The 22,335-nt window shown below is 46.1% G+C and overlaps 1 protein-coding gene across 2 annotated transcripts in view; it reads right to left on the reverse strand.

The window, feature by feature from the left end:
* Positions 1-22,335, reverse strand: part of LOC121555360 (CSC1-like protein 2) — a 116,625-nt gene that overhangs the window by 75,575 nt on the left and 18,715 nt on the right. For both annotated transcript variants that reach the window (XM_041869193.2, XM_041869192.2), the window contains exons 2-3: positions 3,256-3,542; positions 2,602-2,681 (exon numbers count right to left, since the gene is read on the reverse strand). In XM_041869193.2, the coding sequence (XP_041725127.1) occupies positions 2,602-2,681; positions 3,256-3,498 (323 nt within the window). In that variant the 5' untranslated portion in view covers positions 3,499-3,542. The remainder of the gene's footprint in view (positions 1-2,601; positions 2,682-3,255; positions 3,543-22,335) is intronic.

Genomic DNA, 22,335 nt, shown 5'->3' on the forward strand with positions numbered 1-22,335 from the left:
TTGCCTGCAATGACAACAAGCTCAGTCCGATGATGCTGTGACACACCGCCCCAGACCATGACGGACCCTCCACCTCCAAATCGATCCCGCTCCAGAGTACAGGCCTCGGTGTAACGCTCATTCCTTCGACGATAAACGCGAATCCGACCATCACCCCTGGTGAGACAAAACCGCGACTCGTCAGTGAAGAGCTCTTTTTGCCAGTCCTGTCTGGTCCAGCGACGGTGGGTTTGTGCCCATAGATGACGTTGTTGCCAGTGATGTCTGGTGAAGGCCTGCCTTACAATAGGCCTACAAGCCCTCAGTCCAGCCTCTCTCAGCCTATTGCAGACAGTCTGAGCACTGATGGAGGGATTGTGCGTTCCTGGTGTAACTCGGGCAGTTGTTGTTGCCATCCTGTACCTGTCCCGCAGGTGTGATGTTCGGATGTACTGATCCTGTGCAGGTGTTGTTACACGTGGTCTGCCACTGCGAGGACAATCAGCTGTCCGTCCTGTCTCCCTGTAGCGCTGTCTTAGGCGTCTCACAGTACGGACATTGCAATTTATTGCCCTGGCCACATCTGCAGTCCTCATGCCTCCTTGCAGCATGCCTAAGGCACGTTCACACAGATGAGCAGGGACCCTGGGCATCTTTCTTTTGGTGTTTTTCAGAGTCAGTAGAAAGGCCTCTTTAGTGTGCTATGTTTTCATAACTGTGACCTTAATTGTTAAGCTGTTAGTGTCTTAATGACCGTTCCACAGGTGCATGTTCATTAATTGTTTATGGTTCATTGAACAAGCATGGGAAACAGTGTTTAAACCCTTTATAATGAAGATCTGTGAAGTTATTTGGATTTTTACGAATTATCTTTGAAAGACAGGATCCTGAAAAAGGTTTCTTTTTTTGCTGAGTTTATATTTTTTCTTGGTTTTAGAACTTGTCAGATTAGTGTAATATATTTCAATTTGCCTTGCTAACTTCAGTAGCAAGTAGCTAGCTACCAGAGTGCAGTTTTCTCCGCCAGAAGTGCTAACGCTAACGACAATAAGGAGGAGTTTTTTTGTTGAAGAACCCCTTTCATCGCCACATCAGATTCAAGCTTCTGGGAAAAAAACAGCATTGATCATGTAGCCTAATGAACGAAGGTCTGTGTCAGCTTGCAGAGGTAATTGCCATTTACATTGCTTTACTTGCTGAGCATATGGACATGTCTACTGTCTTCACTGGGATGTCGAAATGAATTCCGAATGATTCCAACGAATCATCCATTAAAAGTGACATGAAGACGCAGCGTATTGTTTTCCCTCAAGTGTGCTTTTTTCCCCTCTGTATTTATTTAACAAACGTGACGATACATCACTCGACAGACAAGCAAAAAACTCTCTCCATAAAACGTTACAGCAGCTTCGGATAGACCTAAACCTTAGAGATGCTGTATGGGATGAACACGAGATGTTTTTTCAGTGAAACTGTAGTCTACTAACAACAGCAGGTGCATACAGCTAAAAATCGCTAAATCTTCTCTCTGCCCCATGGCAAAAACGTGTAGAATTGCAGCAAGCTTGCTTTAATAATGGCAACATTTTCTCTACGCCCCCATAGCAAAATGCGCAGAATTGCAGGAAATTAACTCTACAATTACAATTTTTTCTCTCCGCTGTCAAAAGGGGAGCAAGTCCCCGGCCTAAACCATGCAAACCTGCATAAAGCAAGTCCCCGGCCTAAACCATGCAAACCTGCATACAGCAAGCTCTGCCCTGTGAGTTCTATTGTCCATCCGTTGCTGTCTCTGTGTAGAGGAAACCCCGTTAGTCTAGTCTAAATATAATTCATATGAAGGTTGCTGCAGTTTGACAGAATTTTCATCCTCCCGAAGGCCAGGAGTTTTTCCAGGATAAAAACAAAAAAGGTGAGCCGATTAGAAAAACTGGTCCCTTCATAGCCCATACAAAAACCTTTTTTACAACTGATTAAAGGGTAGGAAGCATGAGTTTTTACTCACCAAAATAACAGTGTGGTCAAAGACTTTTAACTTAGTTGTAGTCACGATATGTGTGTGTGCTCCCAGGCCAGGCCCTCTTATCTTTGCAGCCTAGTGCTTTGTGTTTTTTAAGAATGATGGAGGCCACTGTGTTCTTGGGGACCTTCCCCAGACCTGTGCCTCGACACAATCTTGTCTCGGAGCTCTACGGACAATTCCTTTGACCTCATGGCTTGGTTTTTGCTCTGACATGCACTATCAATTGTGGGACGTTATATAGACAGGTGTGTGCCTTTCCAAATCATGTCCAATCAACTGAATTTACCACAGGTGGACTCCAATCAGGTTGTAGAAACAGCTCAAGGATACTCCCCTCCTCTCCTCTGCTCCCCCACTACCCTCCTCTCCTCTCCTCTCCTCTCCTCTCCTCTCCTCTCCTCAGCCTTTGTGGGTTCACTTCCAACAGGGATCACATACTAAACATGTCTGTGTTCTTTCCCAGTGTGTCTCTTAGTCTGTGAGGCTCAGTTGGTAAGAGTGTGGAGCCTTAGCCGTATCCTGGCAAATCCTCAACGCCAAGGTCTTGGGTTCAATTCCTGCAGGGATCACATAGTAAAGAAGGCAGTGTAGTGATTTACCTGTCTGCGTCAGTGACCAGCGCTAAGCGGCCGTAGTCCCACGCTACCTTCCTTAAGATGGAGAATACAAACAGGAGGACCTAGGATGGTAACACATACACACGTTAAAACAAACACAGAACTGACCGCTTGTCAAAAGCTCATCCTTTGTCTTCAGTAGGGTGGGAGAGGTCCCAATGTACACGGGGGGGTAGAGAGTAGCCTCACCATACATTAGGCTGCCTTCTCAAATATGGTACTTTTGGGAAGTGAAATTCCTTGAGGGGCTGTTCTATGTCAGCTAAAAGCTGTTTTTGTACACATCTAACCAGTTAAGCACACTTCCTCATAACACAGTTCCGTCTGTCTGAAGGAAAACACATCTAGATACTTCACAGAGTTTTTCCTGAGCATGAGACCTGATGTGAGAGCTAGCCCCGTAACCAGGCCAGATCAAGTGGTCAATAGAAAACTTAGGGCCCTACTAAAAATCTGAAGTCGGTGTCTAACATAAGAATGGATGGATCTATTCTCAGATCTGTACTACTCTGTATGTTGTGTGTGGGGTGAAGGCTGAAGAAACATTTCCGATGTAGCAGTTGAACAATACGGCTGTATAATATTGTATCCTCATCTTCGTTTGACCTTTGAACTCTGTGTTTTTTTTATACTCACCAGGAAGCACATGAAGTCGAGTGCGAGGACGGTGGGCACCCCTCCAAAGGGCAGGCCCTGGAGCACGGTGGAGCGGATACGGGCGGTGTAGCAGTAGTCCCTGGAGGTCTCACCCCCACCGGAGGTGTTGCTCTGCTGGGTAGGGCAGTCACCAAGGCCCCCTCCGGGACACGGAGCACCCTGGACCCCGACCCCTCCGTGGGCCCCCCACATCACCACACCCACCATCAACAGGACAGACATGCTGAGGATTCAGCTCCCTCAACTCACTGCAGCATCTTTAACACCTGGAGGAGAGAAGACAAGGGAATTTCAGAGGTAGGTGCTGATAATCTGTCTAATTTCACACATGTACAAATGTGTACTTGTGTGTAAAGGAATTGTGTTTTTTTGCATATCCCAAGAGTTGGAAATAGCTCACCGGAGAAATCAGTGCCTTTGTATAAATCAGATGCCTCTGCTAAGGAGGGTACCAGAAATATTGGTTCTAAGGTTGGGCGGTATCTCCTCCCTGCTGAATCCTCCTCCCCCTCCCTCTCTGTGGATGACTTCGTCAACCATTTTGAAAAGAAGGTTGACGACATCCGATCCTTGTTTGTTAAGTCAAATGACACTGCTGGTCCTGCTCACACTGCCCTACCCTATGCTTTGACCTCTTTCTCCCCTCTCTCTCCAGATAAAATCTTGCGACTTGTGACGGCCGGCCGCCCAACAACCTGCCCGCTTGACCCTATCCCCTCTCTTCTCCAGACCATCTCCGGTGACCTTCTCCCTTACCTCACCTCGCTGATCAACTCATCCTTGACCGCTGGCTATGTCCCTTCCGTCTTCAAGAGAGCGAGAGTTGCACCCCTTCTCAAAAAAACAACACTCGATACCTATGATGTCAACAACTACAGACCAGTATCCCTTCTTTCTTTTCTCTCCAAAACTATTGAGCGTGCCGTCTTTAGCCAACTCTCTTGCTATCTCTCTCAGAATGACCTTCTTGATCCAAACCAGTCAGGTTTCAAGACTGGTCATTCAACTGAGACTGCTCTTCTCTGTGTCACGGAGGCTCTCCGCACTGCTAAATCTAACTCTCTCTCCTCTGCTCTTGTCCTTCTAGACCTGTCTGCTGCCTTTGACACTGTGAACCATCAGATCCTCCTCTCCACCCTCTCCGAGCTGGGCATCTCCGGCGCGGCTCACTCTTGGATTGCGTCCTACCTGACCGGTTGCTCCTACCAAGTGGCGTGGCGAGAAGCTGTCTCCGCACCACGTGCTCTCACCACTGGTGTCCCCCAGGGCTCAGTTCTAGGCCCTCTCCTATTCTCGCTATACACCAAGTCACTTGGCTCTGTCATATCCTCACATGGCCTCTCCTATCATTGCTACGCAGACGACACACAACTAATCTTCTCCTTTCCCCCTTCTGATAACCAGGTGGCGAATCGCATCTCTGCATGTCTGGCAGACATATCAGTATGGATGACGGATCACCACCTCAAGCTGAACCTTGGCAAGACGGAGCTGCTCTTCCTCCCGGGGAAGGACTGCCCGTTCCATGATCTCGCCATCACGGTTGACAACTCCGTTGTGTCCTCCTCCCAGAGTGCGAAGAGCCTTGGCGTGACCCTGGACAACACCCTGTCGTTCTCCGCTAACATCAAGGCGGTGACCCGATCCTGTAGGTTCATTCGGAGAGTACGACCCTGCCTTACACAGGAAGCGGCACAGGTCCTAATCCAGGCACTTGTCATCTCCCGTCTGGATTACTGCAACTCGCTGTTGGCTGGGCTCCCTGGGCTGATGGTTCACCTTCCAACAGGACAACGACCCTAAGCACACAGCCAAGACAACGCAGGAGTGGCTTCAGGACAAATCTCTGAATGTCCTTGAGTGGCCCAGCCAGAGCCTAGACTTGAACCCGATCAAACATCTCTGGAGAGACCTGAAAATAGCTGTGCAGCGCTTGAGAGGGAATGCGAGAAACTCCCCAAATACAGGTGTGCCAAGCTTGTAGCGTCATACCCAAGAAGACTCAAGGCTGTAATTGCTGCCAAAGGTGCTTCAACAAAGTACTGAGTAAAGGGTCTGAATACTTATGTGAATGTGATATTTCAGTTTATTTTTAATACATTTGCAAAAATGTATAAAAACTTTGTCATTATGGGGTCGTGTGTAGATCGATGAGGAAACAAAACAATTTAATCAATTTTAGAATAAGGCTGTAACCTAACAAAATGTGGAAAAAGTCAAGTGGTCTGAATACTTTCCGAATCCACTGTATTTATTTTAAAAAATATTTAAAGCCCAAAAACCATCACTTACCGGAATGCTAACAAAATGCTAACAGGTACTACGGTATCCTCATAGAGAATGCTAACTAAATGCTAATGAGCGCATTGAACATTTTGCAGTTTCTGACCTAAACTATACAAGTAATTCAAAAATGCTACTCAGTTTGCTGAACACACAAAATGAATATTAGCCAGCAAGGCTCTTGATTCAGGAGGGGATTCTCTGCTGTTACCAAGCAAATGCTTTATTTTGGAAGAAGCTAACCACTTAGCAAGATAGCTAACTAGCTACTAAATTAGCAAACCAAATTAACAACAGCAGAGCATTTACATAACTATTACGTTAACTGTCTAAAATGTGCTAAGATATCTAGCTGGCAAACATTTAGTTGTGAGTTCTATACTGTAATTAGATCACATGGTGCGTACTGCTCAACAGTGAGTGACTCACAAGGCTCTGGTCTCTCATCGTTGCTTGTAAACAAAACACCATGTGACTGGGGACTACCGTAAACTACATAATAATGTGGCAGGTGAAACGCAGTGGGGTTTTTTTATCTCCCAATGTATTGCACAAGTTGACAGCAGGTATTAAAAAGTAGCTTCAAATGTATTAAAAAACTTCAAATAAATAGTTTAAAAACAGTATTGAAACACCATCCCGTGGCCGTAGTATATGGTATACTGCCCAAGCCTAGGTTCTACCCATCCAAACATGAAACCACACAACAACAACCATCATCAACAACATCAACAACAACAACCATCAACAACAACTACCATCAACAACAATAACCCACCACCTACTGTACTCCAAATCAAATGAAATTGTATTGGTCACATGCACGTGTTTAGCAGATGTTATTGCGGGTGTAGCGAAATGCTTGTGCTTCTAGCTCCGACAGTGCCAGGTCTGGTCTGGTTCAATCTGAAATACTAAATCAATCATATTTATTTTATAAAGCCTTTTTTAGATGAGCAGTTGTCACAAAGTGCTTTACAGATAGCCAGCCTAAAACCCCAAAGAGTAAGCAATGCCATGGGGGTGTTTCCATGTAAAAGGCCCCACTAACGTGAAGTTAAAAGGAGCTAATGAAATTTGGTGACAAATCAAAGCGATTGGCTAAGAGTATATATATGTTTTTATATATTAAGGCATATATACATTTTTCAACCATTTTCCATCCTAAAAATGAGGAATAAGCAAAGGATTTGATTTCTGGTCAAACAGAAAAGGGATTGTAGAGCTACACAAGGCTGGAATGGGCTACAAGACCATCGCCAAGCAGCTTGGTGAGAAGGTGACAACAGTTGGTGCGATTATTCGCAAATGGAAGAAACACAAAATAACTGTCACCCTCCCTCGGCCTGGGGCTCAATGCAAGATCTCACCTCGTGGAGTTGCAATGATCATGAGAACGGTGAGGAATCAGCCCAGAACTACACGGGAGGATCTTGTCAATGATCTCAAGGCAGCTGGGACCATAGTCACCAAGAAAACAATTGGTAACACACTACGCCGTGAAGGACTGAAATCCTGCAGCGCCTGCAAGGTCCCCCTGCTCAAGAAAGCACATATACATGCCCGTCTGAAGATTGCCAATGAACATCTGAATGATTCAGAGAAGAACTGGGTGAAAGTGTTGTGGTCAGATGAGACCAAAATCAAGCTCTTTGGCATCAACTCAACTCGCCGTGTTTGGAGGAGGAAGAATGCTGCCTATGACCCCAAGAACACCATCCCCACCGTCAAACATGGAGGTGGAAACATTATGCTTTGGGGGTGTTTTTCTGCTTAGGGGACAGGACAACTTCACCGCATCAAAGGGACGATGGACGGCGCCATGTACCGTCAAATCTTGGGTGAGAACCTCCTTCCCTCAGCCAGGGCATTGAAAATGGGTCGTGGATGGGTATTCCAGCATGATAATGACCCAAAACACACGGCCAAGGCAATAAAGGAGTGGCTCAAGAAGAAGCACATGAAGGTCCTGGAGTGGCCTAGCCAGTCTCCAGACCTTAATCCCATAGAAAATCTGTGGAGGGAGCTGAAGGTTCGAGTTGCCAAACGTCAGGCTCGAAACCTTAATGACTTGGAGAAGATCTGCAAAGAGGAGTATTCCAGCATGATAATGACCCAAAACACACGGCCAAGGCAATAAAGGAGTGGCTCAAGAAGAAGCACATTAAGGTCCTGGAGTGGCCTAGCCAGTCTCCAGACCTTAATCCCATAGAAAATCTGTGGAGGGAGCTGAAGGTTCGAGTTGCCAAACGTCAGGCTCGAAACCTTAATGACTTGGAGAAGATCTGCAAAGAGGAGTGGGACAAAATCCCTCCTGAGATGTGTGCAAACCTGGTGGCCAACTCAAGAAACGTCTGACCTCTGTGATTGCCAACAAGGATTTTGCCACCAAGTACTAAGTCATGTTTTGCAGAGGGGTCAAATACTTATCTCCCTCATTAAAATGCAAATCAATTTATAACATTTTTGACATGCGTTTTTCTGGATTATTGTTGTTATTCTATCTCTCACTGTTCAAATAAACCAACCATTAAAATTATAGACTGATCATGTCTTTGTCAGTGGGCAAACGTACAAAATCAGCAGGGGATCAAATACTGTTTTCCCTCACTGTAAGTCCCATGCCATTATTTTATATGATTTTATAGTAAGAAGATTATAATTTAACTTAGCTGGATAAAATATAAAATATATTTTTCCATTCCGTTCAATGAGCATATGAAGTGGCTGAGTATAACAGTGATATTTTGAAACGGGTCCTATACACTAGATTTAGAGCTATTTGACAACTTTAGTTATGAATGATACAAACCTTAGAACGTCTTAGAAATCAAAACCTATCTGGGCTGCATTATGCGACTATAGGCTATTGATGATTTGAGAAAGTCAAAAAAAAGCTTGCGCTCTGTTCCTCGCCTCAGGCTCTTCTCTCATCAAGTGACCATATTTTCACCCATCAGACTATTCTCTATTTAATATTGTCTTTACTAATATGTCAAATTTAGTTTAGATTTAGAATGGCCCTTTACCAAATGGTCAGGAACAGGGGCAGGGGAAAAAGACGTAATCTGTATGCTCGAATAGCGAATATAGGCCGCTTTCCCGCAGTTTCTTTTTCAATCATACAGGGTAACCGGCTACTCCGGTTTTATAGAGGAGCATGTGCTTAATATGAGCAGCTGAGAAATAAACAGGATCAGCTGGGATCCTCTCCTCTTTTTAGTGGCAACCATCAAAAACTCTCCTTTCACACTGGACTGCATATAGAAATGTCTTATAGTAACACTTATTTCACACCACTGTTGGAGGAGCATGCAGCCTCGCTGCGCGACATGTGATATTCTGCCCAAACTCTGTATGCCATGGGCTCTCCAACCCTGTTCCTGCAGCTACCCAGTGATTAATTTGGGAAAACAAGTCAAATTGGTTCGGGAAACATCGACAGTAACTTGTTTTCACAACTAAACATATTTCATTCAACTGTTGACAGCCCCTTACTCTGCACGCTCGAGAAAGGAGTGCGAGGGAAATGCACGTTGGTGAGATATTCTGAGGTAATGGGTCAGCGTATTAATTATGAAAATATTTTAAAAAATGCCCTATTACTAGGCTATTAAAAATGGAATACAAATTCACTATAATTGTAGGCCATCTCTAAGCCGCCCTGCACAATCAATGAACCAACAGCATCGCCTAGGCCTATACGTTCTCTCCCAGTGAACCAACAGCATCGCCTAGGCCTATACGTTCTCTCCCAATGAACCAACAGCATCGCCTAGGCCTATACGTTCTCTCCCAATGAACCAACAGCATCGCCTAGGCCTATACGTTCTCTCCCAATGAACCAACAGCATGGCCTAGACCTATACGTTCTCTCCCAATGAACCAACAGCATCACCTAGACCTATACGTTCTCTCCCAGACTCATGGATAGAAAGTTTGCATCGTAGCAGAAGGTAACCAGTCCATCCAATATGCATAAAAAATACAGTCAACACTCTTAAGGTGATTACTAGAATGAGTTACGTTTTAGAGTATAGGCTAGACCAATTATGTACCAAATCTTAAATCTGATTTGTTTTATGTCCATCTGCCATGCGGTAAGCTACTAGGCTATGTACTGTATGGCGGCACACGGGAGGGAGGGGGGGGGTTCGGACTTGGACTCGTATGCATAAGCTCTAATATGCGTATGGGTATTTTGTATTAATCATCTCCGTAGAAAGCGCTGTCCATTTCGTTGTGTTAGGCTTTGAATCTATATCCACAACGACCATGTTTACACTGTTTCAACCTGCTACACCGGCTCCAGACGCTCGTTGGATGTGGCAGGGCTTGCAAACTATTACGGACTACAAAAGGGAAGCCCAGCCACCAGCTGCCCAGTGACACAAGCCTACCAGACGAGCTAAATTACTTCTATGCGCACTTCAAGGCAAGCAACACTGAAGCATGCATGACAGCACCAGCTGTTCCGAACGACTGTGTGATCACGCTCTCCATAGCCGATGTGAGCAAGACCTTTAAACAAGTCAATATTCACAAGGCCGCGGGGCCAGACGGATTACCAGGCCATGTACTCAGAGCATGCGCGGACCAACTGGCAAGTGTCTTCACTGACATTTTCAACCTCTCCCTGACCGAGTCTGTAATACCCACGTTTCAAGCAGACCACCATAGTCCCTGTGCCCAAGTATGTGAAGATAAACTGCCTAAATGACTACTGCGCCGTAACACTCACGTCTGTAGTCATGAAGTACTTTGAAAGGCTGGTCATGCTCACATCAACACCATCATCCCAGAAACCCTAGACCCACTCCAATTTGCATACTGCCCCAACAGATACACAGATGATGCAATCTCTATTGCACTCCACACTGCCCTTTCCCACCTGGACAAAAAGAACACCTATGTGAGATTGCTGTTCATTGACTACAGCTCAGCGTTCAACACCACAGTGCCTGCAGAGCTCATCACTAAGCTAAGGACCCTTGGACTAAACACCACCCTCTGCAACTGGATCCTGGACTTCCTGATGGGCCGCCTCCAGGTGTTAAGGGTAGGCAACACGTCTGCCACGCTGATCCTCAACACGGGGGCCCCTCAGAGGACCGCGCTTCGTCCCCTCCTATACTTCCTGTTCACCCATGACTGCATGGCCAAACACGACTCCAACGCCATCATTAAATTTGCCGACGACACAACGGTGGTAGGCCTGATCACTGACAACGATGAGACAGCCTATAGGGAGGAGGTCAGAGACCTGGAAGTGTGGTGCCAGGACAACAACCTCTCCTTCAACGTGATCAAGACAAAAGGAGATGATCGTGGACCACAGGAAAAAGAGGACTGAGCACGCCCCCATTCTCATCGACGGGGCTGTACTGGAACAGGTTGAGAGCTTCAAGTTCCTTGGTGTCCACATCACCAACAAACTGTCATGGTCCAAACACACCAAGACAGTTGTGAAGAGGGCACGACAACACCTATTCCCCCTCAGGAGAGACTGAAAATATTTGGCATGGGTCATCAGATCCTCAAAAGGTTCTACAGCTGCACCATCGAGAGCATCCTGACTGGTTGCTTCACCGCCTGGTATGGCAACTGCTCGGCATCCGACCACATGGCGCTACAGAGAGTAGTGCGTACGGCCCAGTACATCACTGGGGCCAAGCTTCCAGCCATCCAGGACCTCTATACCAGGCGATGTCAGAGGAAGGACGTAAAAATTGCCAAAGACTCCAGCCACCCTAGTCCTAGACTGTTCTCTCTGCTACCGCACAGTAAGCAGTACCGGAGCACCAAGTCTAGGTCCAAAAGGCTTCTGAACAGCTTCTACCCCCAAGCCATAAGACACCTGAACAGCTAATCAAATGGCTACCCGGACTATTTGCACTATTTGCATTCAATATTTTTTAAACTCTTATTTTTCTTTAAACTGCATTGTTGGTTAAGGGCTTGTAAGTAAGTATTTCACGGTAAGGTCTACACCGGTTGTATTCGGCGCATGTGACAAATAACATTTGATCTTCCTTCTTCAAATTGACCGATCACAGTGAGGCGAGTGTTAAAAGCATAATATGCTACTGTTTTGATGATAAGTGTTTGATGTGGTTTTTGATTGCATTGATGTCAGAGTGGTTAGAGGGCCAATAGAGCCCTGAGTACCAGGCCATTAGGACCTGATGGTTAGAGGGACAATAGAGCCCTGAGTACCAGGCCATTAGGACCTGATGGTTAGAGGGCCAATAGAGCCCTGAGTACCAGGCCATTAGGACCTGATGGTTAGAGGGACAATAGAGCCCTGAGTACCAGGCCATTAGGACCTGATGGTTAGAGGGACAATAGAGCCCTGAGTACCAGGCCATTAGGACCTGATGGTTAGAGGGCCAATAGAGCCCTGAGTACCAGGCCATTAGGACCTGATGGTTAGAGGGACAATAGAGCCCTGAGTACCAGGCCATTAGGACCTGATGGTTAGAGGGACAATAGAGCCCTGAGTACCAGGCCATTAGGACCTGATGGTTAGAGGGACAATAGAGCCCTGAGTACCAGGCCATTAGGACCTGATGGTTAGAGGGACAATAGAGCCCTGAGTACCAGGCCATTAGTGAGTTGGATACTACCAACGCATGTCCAGAGTGCATAACAGGAGATTACCGTGACTCAATGGTTACGTGGAATTTTACTGCGGTCATGACTCATTTACATTTTAGTAATTTAGCAGACGCTCTTATCCAGAGCGACTTACAGTTAGTGAGTGCATACATTATTTTTTTTATTTTTCATACTGGCCCCCTGTGGGAATCGAACCCTCAACCCTGGCGTTGCAAACGCCATGCTCTACCAACTGAGCTACCTGCCGGCCATTCCCCTACCCTGGACGACGCTGGGCGCCAATTGTGCGCCGCCCCATGGGTCTCCCGGTCGCGGCCGGCTACGACAGAGCCTGGATTCGAACCAGGATCTCTAGTGGCACAGCTAGCACTGCGATGCAGTGCCTTAGACCACTGCGCCACTCGGGACAGTGGCTGCCGGTGTGGCTGTAATACGGTCAACACAACGCAACAGCCCTACACGTGGCCATCAACTACTCTAACAGAGGACAAAACTGCTGTAACATATGAATACCAAATTAATAACCTCATCTGGTACAGAACTAGCTGAACTAACATGTTATTGTTATTAAACTCAGATGTTATTACTATATTAATAGCATGGTTATTATGGCCATTTCATCCTCATCATCTGAACAGTCAGGCCATAATCAGATTGTCTCAAAACAAAAGCCTTAGTATTGACTTTTGGGGGAAGTCAAGAATGTGAGAAGACGAGGCTTTCTCTAAGAATCCAAGTCTCTTTCTGAGGCTCAGACTCTGGTGGTAGTAGCTGAAGAAGCTGTCTTGTCTTCAGAGTGTTTGAGGGATAGTCTAGATATGGTAATGGTCTAAGGCTGCCTAGCAACGGTGTGGTTTAAGAGCACAAACAGACAAACGTGTGCATCCCAAACGGCACCCTATTCTCCATAGGGTTCTGGTCAAAAGTAGTGCACTATGTAAAGAAGAGGGTGCCATTTGGGAAGCAGCCGTCTCTCCTCTCTGGGATGAGAAGGGTGTGTTGCCTCCTCTCTGGGATGAGAAGGGTGTGTTGCCTCCTCTCTGGGATGAGAAGGGTGTGTTGCCTCCTCTCTGGGATGAGAAGGGTGTGTTGCCTCCTCTCTGGGATGAGACTGATGTGTTGCCTCCTCTCTGGGATGAGAAGGGTGTGTTGCCTCCTCTCTGGGATGAGAAGGGTGTGTTGCCTCCTCTCTGGGATGAGAAGGGTGTGTTGCCTCCTCTCTGGGATGAGAAGGGTGTGTTGCCTCCTCTCTGGGATGAGAAGGGTGTGTTGCCTCCTCTCTGGGATGAGAAGGGTGTGTTGCCTCCTCTCTGGGATGAGAAGGGTGTGTTGCCTCCTCTCTGGGATGAGAAGGGTGTGTTGCCTCCTCTCTGGGATGAGAAGGGTGTGTTGCCTCCTCTCTGGGATGAGAAGGGTGTGTTGCCTCCTCTCTGGGATGAGACTGATGTGTTGCCTCCTCTCTGGGATGAGACTGGTGTGTTGCCTCCTCTCTGGGATGAGACTGATGTGTTGCCTCCTCTCTGGGATGAGACTGATGTGTTGCCTCCTCTCTGGGATGAGAAGGGTGTGTTGCCTCCTCTCTGGGATGAGAAGGGTGTGTTGCCTCCTCTCTGGGATGAGAAGGGTGTGTTGCCTCCTCTCTGGGATGAGAAGGGTGTGTTGCCTCCTCTCTGGGATGAGAAGGGTGTGTTGCCTCCTCTCTGGGATGAGAAGGGTGTGTTGCCTCCTCTCTGGGATGAGAAGGGTGTGTTGCCTCCTCTCTGGGATGAGAAGGGTGTGTTGCCTCCTCTCTGGGATGAGACTGATGTGTTGCCTCCTCTCTGGGATGAGAAGGGTGTGTTGCCTCCTCTCTGGGATGAGACTGATGTGTTGCCTCCTCTCTGGGATGAGAAGGGTGTGTTGCCTCCTCTCTGGGATGAGAAGGGTGTGTCTGAAATCTATGCCCTCTATGAATCGATTGTTCTCTAGCAGCCTCCCTCTTCTCTCCCTCTCTCCGTTCCTTGCTCTCTCTGTCAGGGTGATGATGTCACAGCATTCCAGGAGGAGTATTAATGGGTTAGTGTTGGGACAGATGAGCAGAACAGCGCTGGTAATGTGTGTGTGTGGTAATGTTGGTGTTAGTAGGTCGAAGGGCAAAGAGGCACAGAAATGTGTGTGTTTGTTTTTTTTGCAGTACACACACCAAATCGCTTGTTAGCCACTTAGCCTAGTCTGAGAATAGCCTCTTAGCCTAGTCTGAGAATAGCCTCTTAGCCTAGTCTGAGAATAGCCTCTTAGCCTAGTCTGAGAATAGCCTCTTAGCCTAGTCTGAGAATAGCCTCTTAGCCTAGTCGGAGAATAGCCTCTTAGCCTAGTCTGAGAAAAGCCTCTTAGCCTAGTCTGAGAATAGCCTCTTAGCCTAGTCTGAGAATAGCCTCTTAGCCTAGTCTGAGAATAGCCACTTAGCCTAGTCTGAGAATAGCCTCTTAGCCTAGTCTGAGAATAGCCTCTTAGCCTAGTCTGAGAATAGCCTCTTAGCCTAGTCTGAGAATAGCCTCTTAGCCTAGTCTGAGAATAGCCTCTTAGCCTAGTCTGAGAATAGCCTCTTAGCCTAGTCTGAGAATAGCCTCTTAGCCTAGTCTGAGAATAGCCTCTTAGCCTAGTCTGAGAATAGCCACTTAGCCTAGTCTGAGAATAGCCTCTTAGCCTAGTCTGAGAATAGCCTCTTAGCCTAGTCTGAGAATAGCCTCTTAGCCTAGTCTGAGAATAGCCTCTTAGCCTAGTCTGAGAATAGCCACTTAGCCTAGTCTGAGAATAGCCTCTTAGCGTAGTCTGAGAATAGCCTCTTAGCCTAGTCTGAGAATAGCCTCTTAGCCTAGTCTGAGAATAGCCTCTTAGCCTAGTCTGAGAATAGCCACTTAGCCTAGTCTGAGAATAGCCTCTTAGCGTAGTCTGAGAATAGCCATTTAGCCTAGTCTGAGAATAGCCTCTTAGCCTAGTCTGAGAATAGCCTCTTAGCGTAGTCTGAGAATAGCCTCTTAGCCTAGTCTGAGAATAGCCTCTTAGCCTAGTCTGAGAATAGCCACTTAGCCTAGTCTGAGAATAGCCTCTTAGCCTAGTCTGAGAATAGCCACTTAGCCTAGTCTGAGAATAGCCTCTTAGCCTAGTCTGAGAATAGCCTCTTAGCCTAGTCTGAGAATAGCCTCTTAGCCTAGTCTGAGAATAGCCACTTAGCCTAGTCTGAGAATAGCCTCTTAGCGTAGTCTGAGAATAGCCATTTAGCCTAGTCTGAGAATAGCCTCTTAGCCTAGTCTGAGAATAGCCACTTAGCCTAGTCTGAGAATAGCCTCTTAGCCTAGTCTGAGAATAGCCTCTTAGCCTAGTCTGAGAATAGCCACTTAGCCTAGTCGGAGAATAGCCTCTTAGCCTAGTCTGAGAATAGCCTCTTAGCCTAGTCTGAGAATAGCCACTTAGCCTAGTCGGAGAATAGCCTCTTAGCCTAGTCTGAGAATAGCCTCTTAACCTAGTCTGAGAATAGACTCTTAGCCTAGTCTGAGAATAGCCTCTTAGCCTAGTCTGAGAATAGCCTCTTAGCCTAGTCTGAGAATAGCCTCTTAGCCTAGTCTGAGAATAGCCTCTTAGCCTAGTCTGAGAATAGCCTCTTAGCCTAGTCTGAGAATAGCCTCTTAGCCTAGTCTGAGAATAGCCATTTAGCCTAGTCTGAGAATAGCCTCTTAGCCTAGTCTGAGAATAGCCACTTAGCCTAGTCTGAGAATAGCCTCTTAGCCTAGTCTGAGAATAGCCTCTTAGCCTAGTCTGAGAATAGCCACTTAGCCTAGTCTGAGAATAGCCTCTTAGCCTAGTCTGAGAATAGCCTCTTAGCCTAGTCTGAGAATAGCCTCTTAGCCTAGTCGGAGAATAGCCTCTTAGCCTAGTCTGAGAATAGCCTCTTAACCTAGTCTGAGAATAGACTCTTAGCCTATTCTGAGAATAGCCTCTTAGCGTAGTCTGAGAATAGCCTCTTAACCTAGTCTGAGAATAGACTCTTAGCGTAGTCTGAGAATAGCCTCTTAGCGTAGTCTGAGAATAGACTCTTAGCCTAGTCTGAGAATAGCCTCTTAGCGTAGTCTGAGAATAGCCTCTTAGCGTAGTCTGAGAATAGACTCTTAGCGTAGTCTGAGAATAGCCTCTTAGCCTAGTCTGAGAATAGCCTCTTAGCGTAGTCTGAGAATAGCCTCTTAGCGTAGTCTGAGAATAGACTCTTAGCCTAGTCTGAGAATAGCCTCTTAGCGTAGTCTGAGAATAGCCTCTTAGCCTAGTCTGAGAATAGACTCTTAGCCTAGTCTGAGAATAGCCTCTTAGCCTAGTCTGAGAATAGCCTCTTAGCCTAGTCTGAGAATAGCCACTTAGCCTAGTCGGAGAATAGCCTCTTAGCCTAGTCTGAGAATAGCCTCTTAGCCTAGTCTGAGAATAGCCATTTAGCCTAGTCTGAGAATAGCCTCTTAGCCTAGTCTGAGAATAGCCTCTTAGCCTAGTCTGAGAATAGCCTCTTAGCCTAGTCTGAGAATAGCCTCTTAGCCTAGTCTGAGAATAGCCATTTAGCCTAGTCTGAGAATAGCCTCTTAGCCTAGTCTGAGAATAGCCACTTAGCCTAGTCTGAGAATAGCCTCTTAGCCTAGTCTGAGAATAGCCTCTTAGCCTAGTCTGAGAATAGCCACTTAGCCTAGTCTGAGAATAGCCTCTTAGCCTAGTCTGAGAATAGCCTCTTAGCCTAGTCTGAGAATAGCCACTTAGCCTAGTCGGAGAATAGCCTCTTAGCCTAGTCTGAGAATAGCCTCTTAACCTAGTCTGAGAATAGACTCTTAGCCTATTCTGAGAATAGCCTCTTAGCGTAGTCTGAGAATAGCCTCTTAACCTAGTCTGAGAATAGACTCTTAGCGTAGTCTGAGAATAGCCTCTTAGCGTAGTCTGAGAATAGACTCTTAGCCTAGTCTGAGAATAGCCTCTTAGCGTAGTCTGAGAATAGCCTCTTAGCGTAGTCTGAGAATAGACTCTTAGCGTAGTCTGAGAATAGCCTCTTAGCCTAGTCTGAGAATAGCCTCTTAGCGTAGTCTGAGAATAGCCTCTTAGCCTAGTCTGAGAATAGCCTCTTAGCCTAGTCGGAGAATAGCCTCTTAGCCTAGTCTGAGAATAGCCTCTTAACCTAGTCTGAGAATAGACTCTTAGCCTAGTCTGAGAATAGCCTCTTAGCGTAGTCTATACCACTCCAGGTGTTGTTAAACTTTTTATGCCTAGGACACAAATGAGAAATTCAGTGTTTTTCTGGGATGCAACTTATGAAAACATAATAAGCAAGATTTGGTTGGGCGAGAGTTGATGGCATAGAGATTATTTTATTTTTTTCTGTTATATTCTTTTTTCCCCTTTTTTTTAGGGGGTAGATCAGCTTTAATATTGCAGATAGATTGTAACTTCCATCAATGTAATTGTCTGCATCACTTCTAATCACCAATATGTTTTTCCTCGCGTATATACAGTTGAAGTCGGAAGTTTACATACACCTTAGCCAAATAGATTTAAACTCAGTTTTTCACAATTCCTGACATTTAATCCTAGTAAAAATTCCCTGTGTTAGGTCAGTTAGGATCACCACTTTATTTTAAGAATGTGAAATGTCAGAATAATAGTAGAGAGAATGATATATTTCAGCTTTTATTTCTTTCATCACATTCCCAGTGGGTCAGAAGTTTACATGCACTCAATTAGTATTTGGTAGCATTGCCTTTAAATTGTTTAACTTGGGTAAAACGTTTCGGGTAGCCTTCCACAAGCTTCCCACAATAAATTGGGTGAATTTTGGCCCATTCCTCCAGACAGAGCTGGTATAACTGAGTCAGGTTTGTAGGCCTCCTTGCTCACACACGCTTTTTCAGTTCTGCCCACACATTTTCTATAGGATTGAGGTCAGGGCATTGTGATGGCCACTCCAATACCTTGACTTTGTTGTCCTTGAGCCATTTTGCCACAACTTTGGAAGTATGCTTGGGGTCATTGTCCAGGCCTACTGTAGACATGGGGCCTACTGTAGACATGGGGCCTACTGTAGACATGGGGCCTACTGTAGACATGGGGCCTACTGTAGACATGGGGCCTACTGTAGACACGGGGCCTACTGTAGACACGGGGCCTACTGTAGACACGGGGCCTACTGTAGACACGGGGCCTACTGTAGACACGGGGCCTACTGTAGACACGGGGCCTACTGTAGACATGGGGCCTACTGTAGACATGGGGCCTACTGTAGACATGGGGCCTACTGTAGACATGGGGCCTACTGTAGACATGGGGCCTACTGTAGACGTGCGGCCTACTGTAGACGCGGGGCCTACTGTAGACGCGTGGCCTACTGTAGACGTGGGGCCTACTGTAGACGTGGGGCCTACTGTAGACGTGCGGCCTACTGTAGACACGGGGCCTACTGTAGACACGGGGCCTACTGTAGACACGGGGCCTACTGTAGACACGGGGCCTACTGTAGACACGGGGCCTACTGTAGACACGGGGCCTACTGTAGACACGGGGCCTACTGACACGGGGCCTACTGTAGACATGTGGCCTACTGTAGACGTGTGGCCTACTGTAGACATGGGGCCTACTGTAGACATGGGGCCTACTGTAGACACGGGACCTACTGTAGACACGGGGCCTACTGTAGACACGGGGCCTACTGTAGACGTGTGGCCTACTGTAGACGTGTGGCCTACTGTAGACATGGGGCCTACTGTAGACATGGGGCCTACTGTAGACATGGGGCCTACTGTAGACATGGGGCCTACTGTAGATGTGTGGCCTACTGTAGACATGGGGCCTACTGTAGACATGGGGCCTACTGTAGACGTGTGGCCTACTGTAGACGTGAGGCCTACTGTAGACACGGGGCCTACTGTAGACGTGTGGCCTACTGTAGACGTGAGGCCTACTGTAGACATGTGGCCTACTGTAGGCGTGGGGCCTACTGTAGACACGGGGGCCTACTGTAGACATGGGGCCTACTGTAGACATGCGGCCTACTGTAGACACGGGGCCTACTGTAGACACGGGGCCTACTGTAGACACGGGGCCTACTGTAGACACGGGGCCTACTGTAGACACGGGGCCTACTGTAGACATGTGGCCTACTGTAGACGTGTGGCCTACTGTAGACATGGGGCCTACTGTAGACATGGGGCCTACTGTAGACACGGGACCTACTGTAGACACGGGGCCTACTGTAGACACGGGGCCTACTGTAGACGTGTGGCCTACTGTAGACGTGTGGCCTACTGTAGACATGGGGCCTACTGTAGACATGGGGCCTACTGTAGACATGGGGCCTACTGTAGACATGGGGCCTACTGTAGACGTGTGGCCTACTGTAGACATGGGGCCTACTGTAGACATGGGGCCTACTGTAGACGTGTGGCCTACTGTAGACGTGAGGCCTACTGTAGACACGGGGCCTACTGTAGACGTGTGGCCTACTGTAGACGTGGGGCCTACTGTAGACATGTGGCCTACTGTAGACGTGGGGCCTACTGTAGACATGTGGCCTACTGTAGACATGGGGCCTACTGTAGACATGCGGCCTACTGTAGACATGCGGCCTACTGTAGACGTGTGGATCTCTTTTGGCACGTTTGTCTTAAAAGGGGCAGTGTCCTCTTTTCAAATCTTCTCAAAAGTCATAACGTTGCATGGCCTTTTTAAAAAACTCTATCAACTTAAAATTTCAAGCTATCCTTACTTACACCAAATTTACCTTGACTAATAAAATATGGTTAAGTCAACTTAACCATTTGTCAGTACAACCTACTATTCCTAGTTGAATCCATTTCAACTTTAGTTATCAACTTTAAATGCAGAATTATCCTAACACCAAATGTACTTTGACTTATAAAAGAAAAACAAGTAAACTTTGCAATTGGTCAGTATAACCTACTATTTATAGCTGAATCAATATAGGTTTTAGTAGAGATAACTAGCCTCCATTTTGAAATGACTTAATATTTTCAATGAATCTAACTTACTATGAAGTTGAGTAGACTATATACAATATACATTGACTAACCAACCCAAACATTTATATAATTGAGATTTCCGTAGTGAACATTATGCTCATGTCTCTTGTTCATGTTTCAGCATTTTCGGCAGTTTCAAAGCTGTCAGTGTACTCGGTAATGTCAACCAACCACTAACTACAACTTTCACTACAACAACATTCTCAGTAACGGTTACAGAAACGTTTTATTTGTTACTTTGACGTGTGGTTGTTTACCTACCTTTGTTGAATGCACTAATTGAAGTCACTTTGGATTATTTATATTTAAACGTGTCTGCTGATTTACCAAAATGTAAAAATGTGACGGTTGCAAAGCATGCTGGCTATTCTAATCAGTTCCGCCCCCACAAAATAAGTTGAAGCTGTTATGTTGTTTAAGTTGATTTTACTTTTTGGTTGTGAATTTCTAAGTTGAGTAAACACGTTGATCTTTGTTGAATAAGTAAGCATATAGACAATTAGACAAGTTGAACATTACATTTTTAGTCAACAACTTATATTGCATCAGAATATTTGATTTCATGGTTGTGAATTTCTAAGTTGAGTAAACACATAGTTAATTCATGAAATCAAGTTTAAGCTAAGACTATTTGGTAAGTTGTAGTTATCTAAAACTTTACATTTTTAGTCAACTGTTATGTTGCTTCAGTTGTATTGGCTGAATTTCTAAGTTGAGTAAACAGTATTTTGCTAACTCAACACGTTTCGACATTTGAGCGAGTTGAAGTCAACTCAACTTAAAAATGTTTGTCAACTCTACACATTTAGCTAATTTGGTTGACTTGGGGAGATAAATGAGTCATTTTGACTGAATCTCAAGATCTTTTCAGTTAGTAAGGAAAGGAAAATGAGCACACCTACATTTGATTCTACTCCTCGCTGTCAAAATCATTGCAAAAACAGTCCTCTTTCCAGCACTTATGGAATTTGATACTCCCTGACCTTTCGTTTCGAAGACTGAGAAAACTGGACGGAGTGAAGAGACTATACAGTGAGGGAAAAAAGTATTTGATCCACTGCTGATTTTGTACGTTTTCCCACTGACAAAGAAATGATCAGTCTATAATTTTAATGGTAGGTTTATTTGAACAGTGAGAGACAGAATAACAACAACAAAATCCAGGAAAACCCATGTCAAAAATGTTATAAATTGATTTGCATTTTAATGAGGGAAATAAGTATTTGACCCCCTCTCAATCAGAAAGATTTCTGGCTCCCAGGTGTCTTTTATACAGGTAACGAGCTGAGATTAGGAGCACACTCTTAAAGGGAGTGCTCCTAATCTCAGTTTGTTACCTGTATAAAAGACACATGTCCACAGAAGCAATCAATCAATCAGATTCCAAACTCTCCACCATGGCCAAGACCAAAGAGCTCTCCAAGGATGTCAGGGACAAGATTGTAGACCTACACAAGGCTGGAATGGGCTACAAGACCATCGCCAAGCAGCTTGGTGAGAAGGTGACAACAGTTGGTGTGATTATTCGCAAATGGAAGAAACACAAAAGAACTGTCAATCTCCCTCGGCCTGGGGCTCCATGCAAGATCTCACCTCGTGGAGTTGCAATGATCATGAGAACGGTGAGGAATCAGCCCAGAACTACACGGGAGGATCTTGTCAATGATCTCAAGGCAGCTGGGACCATAGTCACCAAGAAAACAATTGGTAACACACTACGCCGTGAAGGACTGAAATCCTGCAGCACCCGCAAGGTCCCCCTGCTCAAGAAAGCACATATACAGGCCCGTCTGAAGTCTGCCAATGAACATCTGAATGATTCAGAGGAGAACTGGGTGAAAGTGTTGTGGTCAGATGAGACCAAAATGGAGCTCTTTTCCATCAACTCAACTCGCCGTGTTTGGAGGAGGAGGAATGCTGCCTATGACCCCAAGAACACCATCCCCACCGTCAAACATGGAGGTGGAAACATTATGCTTTGGGGGTGTTTTTCTGCTAAGGGGTCAGGACAACTTCACCGCATCAAAGGGACGATGGACGGAGCCATGTACCATCAAATCTTGGGTGAGAACCTCCTTCCCTCAGCCAGGGCATTGAAAATGGGTCGTGGATGGGTATTCCA

This window comes from Coregonus clupeaformis, unplaced genomic scaffold (assembly GCF_020615455.1).
Source record: "Coregonus clupeaformis isolate EN_2021a unplaced genomic scaffold, ASM2061545v1 scaf0368, whole genome shotgun sequence".
NCBI lineage: Eukaryota > Metazoa > Chordata > Actinopteri > Salmoniformes > Salmonidae > Coregonus > Coregonus clupeaformis.